This window comes from Ursus arctos, unplaced genomic scaffold, assembly GCF_023065955.2.
Source record: "Ursus arctos isolate Adak ecotype North America unplaced genomic scaffold, UrsArc2.0 scaffold_14, whole genome shotgun sequence".
In the NCBI taxonomy this organism is placed as follows: Eukaryota; Metazoa; Chordata; class Mammalia; order Carnivora; family Ursidae; genus Ursus; species Ursus arctos.
In genome coordinates, this window is record NW_026622808.1 from 57597834 (window position 1) to 57611198 (window position 13365).

The 13365-nt window shown below is 38.0% G+C and overlaps 1 protein-coding gene across 8 annotated transcripts in view; it reads left to right on the forward strand.

Annotated features, from left to right (window-relative positions):
- The window catches only part of LOC113256632 (contactin-4), an 877814-nt gene that overhangs the window by 693019 nt on the left and 171430 nt on the right, over nucleotides 1–13365 (forward strand). For all 8 annotated transcript variants that reach the window (XM_057311891.1, XM_057311888.1, XM_044385021.3 and 5 more), the window contains one exon: nucleotides 10805–11002. In XM_057311891.1, the coding sequence (XP_057167874.1) occupies nucleotides 10805–11002 (198 nt within the window). The remainder of the gene's footprint in view (nucleotides 1–10804; nucleotides 11003–13365) is intronic.

Here is a 13365-nt window from a genome sequence, read left to right on the forward strand (position 1 = left end):
TTTCAACTGATAGAGACAACAAATGAGATAATGAATACCAGAGTGTTTTGAAGTGTCAAGAATTAAACAAGTTGTGGTTCTGCTCATGTACTTATAAGACAAAGCCTTACTTAAAAGTAGATATGAAAATCTAGCTCGCCGGGGCGCCTGGGTGGCACAGCGGTTAAGCGTCTGCCTTCGGCTCAGGGCGTGATCCCGGCGTTATGGGATCGAGCCCCACATCAGGCTCCTCCACTATGAGCCTGCTTCTTCCTCTCCCACTCCCCCTGCTTGTGTTCCCTCTCTCGCTGGCTGTCTCTATCTCTGTCGAATAAATAAATAAAATATTTAAAAAAAAAAAAAAAAGAAAAGAAAAAATCTAGCTCGCCAAAAGCAAGTTTACTTCCTCCTACAAGTAAATATTGTAGTCCAGGGATTACTGCCACCTTTGAGTAATTGCATTCTGGCCAGGTCACACAGGCGGCATCTAGTTCATTGACACATGTCATTTAGCCTGTTGTGTTGTATGGGCTAGCCATCTCTGCATGCCTACCTCTCTGCTTTTACTGAGTCTTTCTTTCTCTTAAGTATTTGGAAGACTATGAATTAGTCATCTTTTTCTTTACTGCCATCTTGTAAACTCAGCAAAACCGCATCAGAGACTCAATAAAAAAAATAAAAAGGAAAGATTTTTCTAGAGAAAAGGCTTAGGCATTCTGATTTGAAAAATGTGAGTTCTGATGTTATAGATTTTCTGTCCTCCTCTAATTTCAGTGGTTCTGATTTGCAGTCAGCGGTCTGATGGAAGTATTGTATTCTCCTCTTTAAAGGTAACTTCTTTCTCAGTAACAGGTTTGGCCTGGAGTGCCTGGAGTTCAGTAATGAATTGTTGCTCTAGGAAACTTGTAACATTTGGAATTCCAATTCAATTCAACTAATATTCACTACGTTGATTACAGAATGGGAGGGACAAAGCATATGTTCCCCTGCCATCTGTATTCTTGTCCACAAGTAATACTCAAATCTGTTATCTGGAGAAGAGACAAGTAATTGAACCATTCTAATATAGGAAAAAAAAATTTTAATATGTGAAATACTGTGTAGTTGCCATGAGGCAAAAAAGAAACACTTGTTCATTTGGTTGTTGAGGAGAGACCACACATATTTTCCAGGAGGGAAAATGGCTCTTCGGAGAAGGTAGTGGTTGAGATAAGCAGAAGTTGGAAGAGAATCCTCAGAGAGAATGCCTAAGCCTAGTCAGGGAGAATTGAAAAGCATAGAGCATGTTAGGGGATTGGTGACTGTTTTTCCACTGTACCTTAAGCAACCCTACTTAGCAGGACAAACATTTCTTAAAATAGAATTTTTGGGGGAAGGGCAAATCCCAAAAAAGCAAAAAAACAGAGCTTCTGGCCTTCAGCCAAGACAGGTGGACAGGGCCTTCCCACAATGCCTTATCTTTGCATTTAAAGGTGACTTCAGAGGGAATAGATATGTATTGTATGACTAAGTAATCAAAGTATCCAGCCTCTGATGTTTTGCAGAACCTAGTTTGAAGAGTACTCCCCCAGAATATGGACTTATGTGGAGAGAGGAGTAGAAAGCTAAAACTAGATAATTTGAAGTCCTGCTTTGGAAGGACTTGACTACTAGCTTGATGTATTTTATTTGATCCAGTTTGCAGTGGAGATCACAGAGGACTTGTGTGGAAAGGAGGAACATGATCCAAAATTGCTCTTTAGACAAATTAATCTGGCAGTGGTATGTGGGTTGTCCTGGAAAGTTGACAAAATGGCAGGATGTTCTTAGGCCAATGACAGGTGAGATGGGTACGGAAGCAAAAAAATCCCTTGAAATTCTAATCCAAAGGATTTGGATAACTGATTGGATATGCTTTCCCTCAGCAGTACCTTCCCCCAACATTCCTAGAGAGAATCTGAGATCAGGCAGAAGACGTTGTTTGAAGGAGACATACATATTAAGCTGAAACAGTTCTACCTCATTTTCTTCTGTTCACTTCCCACCCAAGGGAAAGTGGCATTCTCTCTGGAATAGGTCATTGGACTTTGATAGCTCTAACTGTTATGCAGTTTTCACATTGTCTGAAATATTTTATACTTGACTGTCGAAGGTATCTATCTATGCTTCAAGGAATTAATATTTAACAAATGAGCAGTGGATGTTGTATTTGAGGTCTTCATAAAATACGGTGATACCTTTGATTTCTTTAAATGCCAAATTTTTAACAAATAGCTGAAAGAAATACCCTTTAATTCCAATGAGCAGTATTTTTATCTGCCCATCATAGTCCATTCAAGCTGCATCTCTCTGCTTTAGCCTTACCGGTTCGTCTGTGCTGAGTGGGCTGGACCGTTGCTGATCACAATCATACAAAGCTCTGATGTTGATTGTGTGTGGTTTCAGTATCACCCCCACCTTCATTCCATTAGCTCATGTTTATATTCTCCAGTACCATTTTCATGCTAACGAAAGCATGAAACTAAGTGTCAATTCCATTTCTTTGTGCTTTCTTCTGTATTCCAAAACAGGTCACAAGCTAAATTGCCTGCCCAGCAGTCTGGGCCTGGGTAAGAAGTAGGGATTGGTAGAGACTGTGGCAAAATGGAGACCACCTGCTCTCTCCTAAATGGGAAGCCGCTACTCAGTTCTGCCAGTTGTTTCCCTGAGGGAATGAGATTAATGTGTTTCAGTCTTTTAAAGCAGTGTTTCTTCAAGTGTGATCTCCAGACCAGCAGCAGCAGGAGCACCTGAGAACTTGTTTCAAATTCACATTCTTGATCCCCACCCCAACTTTCCCAATCAGAAAACTGGTATGGGACACAGCATTCTGTGTAACAAGGCGTTCTGGTGGTTCTGAGATCACTCAAGTTACGGAACCATTAGTGTCGTGGACTCTATGCTGTACCTCTCTAATTCCTCTTGAGAACTAATAACTGAGAGTTGTGTTTGAGTTGTAAGAAAATCCCAATATGGAGATGTTTATTTGATTTTTACTGTTTTTAAAGCATGCGAAACCATAAAAGACACACACGCTTATGCAAGCTAAATCCATGCTGTGTGCCATCACTTCCCAGCCTCTACTCAAGAGTCTGAAATTGCTAACAAAAAGGATGCTGTTCTGTTGAAAAAATATATGGATTCTTCCCTTAGTGTATGAAAGTTTGCTGACACAAGACCTAGACCATATTTCCCAAACTTTTTTTCTGATATATTTCTGAGAGCAAAGAAGAATCAGCATGTCCCCCTGGGAATCTGGGAGCGTATCCTGAAGCAATCAGCTACAAGTACATGATTTTGTTGAAGCCTTTCCTTATACATTTAAGATTTGTATGAGTTTCATATATATTCCACCCTACACTCTTATTTGGCTTATGATCAAGACAATGCATTAAATTCCCCTCAAGTTATATTCCTTAACTTTCACCTACAAAATTTTAAATAAAATCTACACCCTAGAAAAATGCCTCATCAACCCAATAAAATAGAGGCAAGAAAACAAGAAGTAACCCATAAAAGGGAAGAGATTGTAAGCTATACAGAAGAGCAATATGCACAGTCTGTATACTTGAGTAGAAAATGTCCCTTTTTCCATCTTACCTCCCATCCCTCCACTGCCACATCTGAGTGACCAAAGGGCATGAACTGAATAATCATTGAATACACTGAGTGAACAGTCAGGGGACTTATTTTTAGAAGTGCTTGCCACAAGTTTGCATGGGATTTAGCACTAGGGCTTTTCAATCCTTGCCTCACATGATCACCACTTCATTTCTCCTAAATCAGTTCTACAAAGATTGTAAAGAGTTTTGGCCTTACGTGCCAGCACCAATTGTTTGGAGGTAACTGCCTGAAGCACTGTATTGACAATGATCGTGAACCGAGGTGGGGCAGAGTCAATTATCTGTGTCAGCCACGGGTGTAGGAGTAGCAACTGGTGTTCCAACTGACAGATGCAGGCCATCCCTGCTCCACCCAGCACAAATTACTCATGAAAAACGATTTCTGAGCTCCGGGAAGTCCTGCTTGATGCTGCAGACTTGTCTAAACCAAGTTCTCTGAACTACAAAGCATCTGTTTAAGGGGTCCTTTCAGCCATAGGCATGATTTCAGAACCTACATTGTAAAGGGCCATGGTCATCATTGTAAGTATTCAATACCCATTAGTCTGTCTCATATTTAATTGAGGTACATATCTGTCCTATTCCAGCCCTTTACCCTTTTCTGGTACCATTCTTACTTTCTCTGAAATTACTTACATTACTCAAATTTGTAACATCTCCCTTTCCTTAAGTTCATAGACAAAATACTTATAAATCTGTTTATAAGCAAAACAAAAACAAAGACACAGTCTTAAAAGTTGACATAAACATGTTTGATGTTCATTGTGACTGGGCAGGGCAAGTGTTCTTTTTATTATTCCTATTTTTCAGATGAGAAAACTAAGGAATAAAATAGAAATTACTTTCTAGCTGATAAGCACTAGAGCCAAGACTCAATCTACATATTTTGACAACAAGTCCAGGGATCTTGGAACTGGGTTATGCCTTCTTTCCCCTTGCCCAAGCAAACTACTCACAGGTTTTAATCCCTGTGTTCACTTCCATTGCTGAGCTGAGCTCAGTGATTTTGTGCAAGGTTGGTGTTTAGTAAATATTTGGCCAAGAAGTAAACCAGTGGATGTACTCATCTAACCCATTTTATCTATAGAATTACTTAAGATACATTTTTCACATTTATCTGCTTAGAATCATCTCAGTTTAAATTCAACTTCACAACACTGTACAATAAGTAGACTAGGTATTAATAAAACTATCTAAAAATAAGGAGACTCATGCTATTTAAATAATTTATCAAAGCAAAAATTGGCTACAACATAAGGACTAGAATCCAGATATCCTGACTGTTAATTCTACTATCTTTCCTCTACACAACAGAGCTTAATTCAAATAACTGTAGTGTAGTGTAGTGTGTGTGTGTGTGTGTGTGTGTGTGTGTGTGTGAAGTTCTAGCTCTGGCTGGCTCAGTTGGTAGAAAGTGTAATTCTTGGTGTTGAGGTTGTGAGTTTGAGCCCCACATTGGGGGTGGAGATTACTTAGAAGTTTTTTTTAATTAAAAAAGTTCTAGTTCTGATTTTGTCAGTAACCACCTATGTGATTCTTAGCAAGTTGCTAGGTATCTTTGGACCCCACTTTCTTCATTTGTCAAATCAGAATGTTGGATTTAGTGTTGTACATAGAGAATTGTGGAATTTAATGCTGAAAGATACTTAGAGATCATCTAGTTGTACTCCCTCACTTACAGATGAGGAAATTTACAGATAAGGAAAACTGATCTTTTCTAACTCCAAAATAAATTCAGAGAGGAACATATGGGTTCCTAACAGAATCAGCTCTTCTGAATACTGTGACTACCCACTTACCAAATGTGTGATTATGATCCACGCATGTAGTTTCTCCAGATTTAAGTTTCCTGGTCTGTAAAATTGACAGGGTCATACTAAGGTTCCTTTCACATTTGAAACTTTGAGGATTAAGAAAGGCATCTTTGAAAACTGACATTTGTCTACCCCTGGGACGGGACTCAGAATGTCATGAAGCATAACGTCGCACTAGAAAGAAATTAGCAGCAGGAACACGTTAAGAGCATCCATCCAAAGGACTCTGATCACAGGGTGAATTTGCTCAATGAATACTTAAATTCGAAAATTATTTGATTGATGTCTTATTTGAAAATTAATAACCCGGCATTCTTCAATCTTGGCCCAAAGATGTGGAAAAAAGAACCAAGTAAGGATGAAGTTTTATAGTTAATTACCTGTAGATTTGGATGCTACAAGTCAGAAAACCGTCACTAGGTCCTTCTTCCTTAACAAGTATCACTAGTCTCAGTATTTTTCTCAACCAAGCATCAGACGCTTCACACATCTATTAAATATTGTATTCCAAGTATCTGTTCACTGAGTTGTTACAAATTGCCAATGGGACAGGAACTGTCTGTCACTTCCAGAGCAATTAGTGTGTGAAAACTTATCAAAAGAAATCTGTCAAGTTTGAATAAGTATAAATATTGCATGGAAGTCCCTGAGGAAATCAAACTGAGTGGGATACATTTTTGCTCATTGCAGCACATGAGAATTTATTTTGTTTCATTTACTTGGCTCTATTTTTCAGAATGTTGGTAGCATTTCATGTAACCCAATGGATTAATCTTTTGCTCTGATAAAAATAGACATTAGTTCTTAGGGGAAAACTAGAGTATCTATGGAGTGATAGAATAGTACTAGCTCCTTTCTTTCAAATTTTAAGAACTCTTATTTGCTTCCTAAAGGGAGCACTGGAATGGGAGTATAGGTAGAAGGATTATTACATACAGATCTTCCTCAACTTAGGATGGGGTCACATCCGAATTAATCCCTCACCAGTAGACAGTGCATTTCGTACACCTAACCCGCCAGCCATCATCACTTAGCCTAGTCTACCTTAAATGTTCTCTAAACACTTACATTAGCCTACATTTGGGCAAAGTCATCTGACACAAAGCCTATTTTATCATAAAGTGTTCAATATCTCATGTAATTTATTGAATACTGTATTTAAAGCAAAAAAACAGAAAGGGTGTCTGAATACAGAATGGTTGTAAGCGTATCAATCGTGGACCCTCCTGATGGCGTGGCTGACGGGGAACTGTGGCTACTGCCACTGCCCAGCATCACAAGAGAGTGTAGGACGGCATCCCGCCAGCCCAGGAAAAGATCCAAATTCACATTTTGAAGTATAATTTCTCCTGAATGCATACTTTCATACCATCATAAAGTCAAAACATCAAAAGTTGGGACCATCTGTAGTCTACTTTGCCACTTTTTTGACTCTCCAACCTTATCCTTTGTAGGCTTCAGATTTTTCATATCTTTAAAATAAAGGACAAGTGATCTATTGGCTAATTTTTAGCTTTACTACTCATTTTACCTGCATTGATGTCTCCATTTTCATTACATTATATTTCTCGTGCTCCTTCCTAATTGTCCTGGACAAATAAAAATACAGTATTTACAGGTAGTGACATTTGCTATAAAGAAAAATAAATTGGTATCTTTTATAGAGATGTCCCCCTTTCACAGGACTCAGCATTTACTCAATATGACCTCACCAGTGTACCAGTCAAGACTTTTTGAATGACCTTTTCACTTTAGGACTCAACTGTATTTACAAAGGTCACATGTTCAACTGATATTAGTTACGGTCCTTAGCATAATCCATTTGAGACTGTTTTGGCAACTGGTTTGTTTCTTTTCCTACAGCATGGAAAATGGTTATACTGTTATTATTACATTTTGGGAAGCTTATTACAATTGTAATTCAGCATTTTGTTGCTTTCTGTTGTTTAGAGTCACTTAACAATCCCCCCCACACTAAAGCAATAGAGTTGATAATCTTTATATTATACTTAATGTTTCTAGAATGGAAGTCATTGCCATTAGTCCAGGGTTTCCCAACATAGGTTTTGTGACCTATTAAGACATGTTTTAGAAAAACGGTAGGTGTGTAGAGGGGATTGTGGGGAGGGGGAAGATTTTATGATGAAGTAAGTTTGTGTGCTTCAACATGCTCTAAAGAATTTGAGGAACCTTGGGATGTTAAAAATCTCTTGCAAGCCCTGAAAGGATAAATTTAAAAATCTGTTAAGCTTTGTTTAATCTAGGGCTTCTCAAAGTCATTTGATCATGTAACCCTTTTAAATTCGGGATAGGTGGGAGGGAGACAACTTCTATTAACAAAAAAATTAATATTCCAAGGACCACAGTTTAGGAAATGCTGCAGTATATGCTTAAGGTTGTTCTTATCTTCCTGCTAAAGCACTAAGTCACTTATGTCACAAAAGCAGTGAAATCAAAGTAATTAACTTATTTTTAAATAGCCATACAGCATGTTAACTGGGTATGATTTTTATTTTTAGTTTTAAAATGATCAACTTACGGGGCGCCTGGGTGGCACAGCGATTAAGCGTCTGCCTTCGGCTCAGGGTGTGATCCCGTCCTTATGGGATCAAGCCCCACGTCAGGCTCCTCCGCTATGAGCCTGCTTCTCCCTCTTCCACTCCCCCTGCTTGTGTTCCCTCTCTCGCTGGCTGTCTCTATCTCTGTCGAATAAATAAAAATAAAATCTTTAAAAAAAATGATCAACTTATAATGATTCAGATGTGCTTATGATTCAGAGTGCTTTCACATAAAAGAATCCTCACTACGGAGAATCTTAACCATAGGAAACAAACTGAGGGTTGCTGGAGGGGAGGTGGGTGGGGGATGGAGTAACTGGGTGATGGTCATAAGGAGGGCACATGGTGTAATGAGCACTGGGTGTTATATGCAACTGATGAATCACTGAACTCTACCTCTTTGAAACTAATAATACACTATATGTTAATTGAATTTAAATAAAATTAAATTTAAAAAAAAGAATCCTCACTACATACCTGTGTCACATTTATTATTATCCCCACTTAATGGGTTAAAAGTTTAAAGTGAGAGTGTTTAAATGGTTTCCCTTATGCAATACAGGTTTGAATGTTGGTCTTTTTTTTTTTTAATAGATTTCTAATAAATTAGAAAAATAATAAAGGAGATGTCTTTTTTTTTCTGATATCCATGGTCCATACAACTTTCTAGTTGCCTTGTCCCACAGGATTCAGAGAGGTTGCTATCACTGGCCACTAGCAACAATCTTGAAAAATATCTTTAGAAAAAGAAAACACAGTTTCGTGTATTTGATTACAACTCTCCTCGGAGGGTGTGGGTTGATTAATATTGTGCTGGTAAATTACTTTCTAACATCTACCTTGTGATTTTGGAGATGGCAATTTATACTTAAAACTCTCCTATAGCTAATTAGGGGACAGACAGTGTTCTCCTCATTGCTCATATGAGAAAATTGAGATGCCCAGAAATTACTTGGTTTGCCCAAAACTCACACACCATATTGAGTAAATAGTACACTGTACTGTGCTGTTTGCTCTGTTGTTTGTTAAAATCTCCTGTTTTTTTATGGAAAAACTCCCATACAAATTGAACTTCCCCACGACCTGTTATAGGGCCTTTCCTCCCCCGGATTTTAGTTTCTTGAGGAAGTGACTAGCTTGCTGGGAAACACTTGCTTATTTATACTGAGTATCCTCTTGACATCAGCATGGGGTTACTTATAATTACAGGCACATGTGTAAATAAAATGATTAACTATTCTCATATAAACATAATTATATCTCTCTAAAATAATACATGTGGAAATGTTATAATCCAGTGATAAAGGGAAAGCAATCTGCATGACCCCTCCTTTGTATGTAAACAGTGGATTATTAAGGCAGAATATGTTTCCTGTTGCATATCTGGTTATTGAGGTCAATTACACTTAGGAGTCATCTAAGTATTATACAACAAAAGTGCCTTTTACAACAATTAGTGTTCTCTATAAAAGGCTGATGTCTTTCTGCCATTTTCCAAGGACATTGCATACATTTGAACTTTTGCCCAGGGTTCTATTAAAGAGAGACCTGTAAGAATTCAGCGAACTGGTTCTGAAACCAGAGTCTTTTTTTGCATCAGGTTGCTCCCCCTCCCCACCAAAGTAACATTTGAAGATAAAATGGGGCACATTAACTAATCAGTGCCAGTGGCTAGTATATCACTTCTCCAGCTTTGGACAAATCTGGAGATCACACTTGAAAGAAAGGAATCATGGAATGCCTGGAGCTGAAGAAGTTTGATTTCCTTGGAGCACAACAGTTCACTGCAGCAAATCTAATTTAAGCTCGCTGTCATTTAGGATTCTTCTCTGAAATTGAAAGCATGGGGTCACATGCTCATTCACAAAGCCTTTACCTAATTCTTCAGAAAAATTAGAACTTTAAAACATACGTTTTAAGGTATGGCTGCCTATCGCACTTGTCCCACTGGCACTCTGGGATGAATAAGTATTTGCAAAACAGTTGTTCTTGGACTGCTATTTCATACTCAACTCCCTTATGAATTTGATAAATTTTTCAGCCAATATTTTTAAATACACATTTACATTTGGGACCAACCAACCAGTCAGTCAGTGTGCATTAGGAAGAATTTGCTGCAGTATTAAACCACCATCTCACAAATAATGAAAAAATAGTTCAACCTCACAAGTAGGAAAAGAGTAAGAATTAGCATTGATAGTGAGAGGCTTTGGGAGAAGAATAAATTGAGATTCAGGAATTATTCTGTCCCTAAGTAGGACTAAGAGTTTGGATTAGTTACTTTGTTGCTCTGTGCCTAAGTTTCTCAGTTAATGGAAAACTGTAAAATGCATTGAAAACCACAAAGTGCTATGCAAGTATGTGGTGCTATGATGCACTATAATGATTATTATCTATAAAATGAAAGAAGTGATCTAAATAGTTTTTAGGGTGGCTTCCAGCCTTACCATATCAAAATTATCGACTCTCTGGGTCTGTAATTTGAGCATTAGCTCAGCAAGTATTGCATAGTGCTTGGCCCATGCCTAAACTATAAATGGTTATTCCCTTGACTTAAAGAGGTTGGACTTCTTTTAATCAACTATCAGAGTACCTTTTAGTTCTCTTGAAATAAAAATCTTAATGACTGACAGTACGAGTACTGGTAAAATGCTTAAGGGATTATGATTACTTCCTATTTATATTTAATAGCAGGCTGAAAAAGGACCATTGGGCAACAGTATGAATTTCTAACTTGACCATTTCTATCATGAATACAGTAGTGTTCCAATGCCAGAAGGCATATTTGTAATGATGATTCCTTTGCTTTCAGAGCTGAGCTATGCTTGGATCTTCAATGAATACCCTTCCTATCAGGATAATCGCCGCTTCGTTTCTCAAGAGACTGGGAATCTATATATTGCCAAAGTAGAAAAGTCTGATGTTGGGAATTATACCTGCGTGGTTACAAATACAGTAACAAACCACAAGGTCCTGGGGCCACCCACACCACTAATACTGAGGAATGATGGTGAGTTTCCTAAGGGATTTTGTTAGTTCTGTCTTTTGCGGTCCCCTGTTGCATATGGAAAATTATTACATTATTGGCACACAAACCCTGATTGTCTCAATTAAATTTAAGAAAAGTTTAATGCTTTTTACATTTGGTACCTATATTTTCTCCATTTGTGTAAGTAATAAAACCATGACTCCATTTTGGAAAACTAATTAGAAGTTTAATTGCTAAGCTCAACAAGAATAGAATGTAGATTTAGGTAAGTATAAATAACAAATGAATCTATTTCTTGTTCTTTTTCACTTAAAATGTGTATACAGGCAGAATGGAGTGGAAGGCTGAACAACTAGTTCATTAATCAATTCTATGTAATTTAGTATTCAGTGTCCAGAAAGAAGTTTTAAATTATCCAAATAACTTCTGGGTTAATGATACTAATGACATAGTTCACACCACAGTGAAATACAGGAATATCAACGCTTATTTGAGAAATAAGTTTAACTTCCAATAATTTTGTAAAAATATTTCAAGAAAATATATGAATTTCACCTTTATTATCTGGATGAATAACATAACAGTGTATGGTAATTCACCATGTGCTTTTCAAAGACAATCCTACTGAATTGTATCCCAAACTCTAGTACCACTATGCCTGTTCTCCACTCTGATTATTTATATGTATTCTGTTTCCTCTTCTTGAAATGCTTTTTCTTCCCTGAGTCTCATCCTTTCATTTGACTGACTTACACTGGCCCTTTTTTTTCCTTCGAGTATATCACTTTCTCCAGGAGGTCATCTCCGCCTGACCCCTCTCCACTATGCTGCATAGCTGCCTTCTCTATAAACTCCAATGAAGCCTCTTACTATACCCCCAAGAACTCTTCATTCTGTATCACAGTTACCAGTATGTTTCCCTGTCTCCCTAACTATAAACTTGCTGTTTAGAAGCACGTGCAGTGCCTTGATCACTCGTGTACCTCCAGCACCTAATGCAATAGCTAGGACATAGATGCTTCTTAGTAAATATTTATTGAGCAAAAGAAAACAAAGGCATAATTAAGTCTTTCCAAAATGGCTGATACAATGATTTAAGCAGCCATGGTTTACATGTTTAAACTTCTTTTCTTTCTAAGTTCCTTTCCCATCAAGTACACATTGAAACCTTCCATTATGAACAGGAATTACTAGACTCATTACACAGGTGAGGAAACTGTCAGACAAGAACATTAATAACAAGCATTTACTGGGAGCTTACTGTTTCCTGGGTGCTCAGAATTTCACCAGAATTATTTCAGTCAAACCTCAAGCAATTATATGAAGAATATCCTCTTTTATTTTTTATAGATGAATGAACTGGGGCTCAGACATGTTAAGTAACAAATCCCAAAGCCACACAGCTACCTAAAAACTAATGGCTCCAAGATTCATCCTCGGCTCCCGTGTCTTATCGATTCCAGAGCCTAAATGCCTCACTCACTACATTTCATTTCATTACACTATGCCACTTCTTACCTGAATTTATACAAGAAAAACTTGGCAAATTGGCAAATTCAAGCCTGGAACTCAGATTTCTCTCCAAATATATTCCTCTTCCCCTCTGTACTGAAGGGACTTTGTACCCAATTGGGGCTGTGAATCTAAACCTCCGAACAGGATACTTGCAGACAAACCAGCTCTGCAAAGAGGGTCTGGGCATCCATACAACATACATCATGCTATGGAATTTTTTAACAAATAGTGTAGATTTCAACCATCCATTTATTTATTCTTGCATTCACATGTACTTATTTAGACAGACACTACTGTGGGGCTAGTGAACAAGAACAAAGGGGCCTATCTCATTGTACTTATATTCTCCAGAACACTGGTAAAACAAACATAAACAAAAACAAAACCCCAATTATTTTAGCTCGTAGTAAATAAACCAGTATGATAAAACAGAGGCTCCGTGGATGCAAATGTCTGCTTTAGGCAGGATTGTCATGGAAGGCCTTTCTGAGGAGGTGACCTAAGAGCTGAAACCTGAATGATGAGAGGTCAACCCTGTGATGATCGAGGGAGGAGCAGTGCAGGCTTAATTAGCGTCACATGCAAAGTCCCCGCGGCCTTGGGGGAAAGAAAGAAACAAACACTTGACATGTTCAGGAAGAAAAGAGAATGTGAGCATGGTTGGAGCACAGTGAGCAGGGTGAAGGGTGTTTTGAGTTGAGGTTGGAAAGGAATCAACAGCCAGATCATGTAAACCATAGAGAAGAGACTAGATTTTATCTCAAGTGCAATGAGAAGCCATTAGAGGATTTTATTCGAGAGAGTGATGTGTGTTTTTTAAAAGTGTGTTAGCTTCTGTGTAGAAATGGACTTTGAACGAGTGAGAGTGG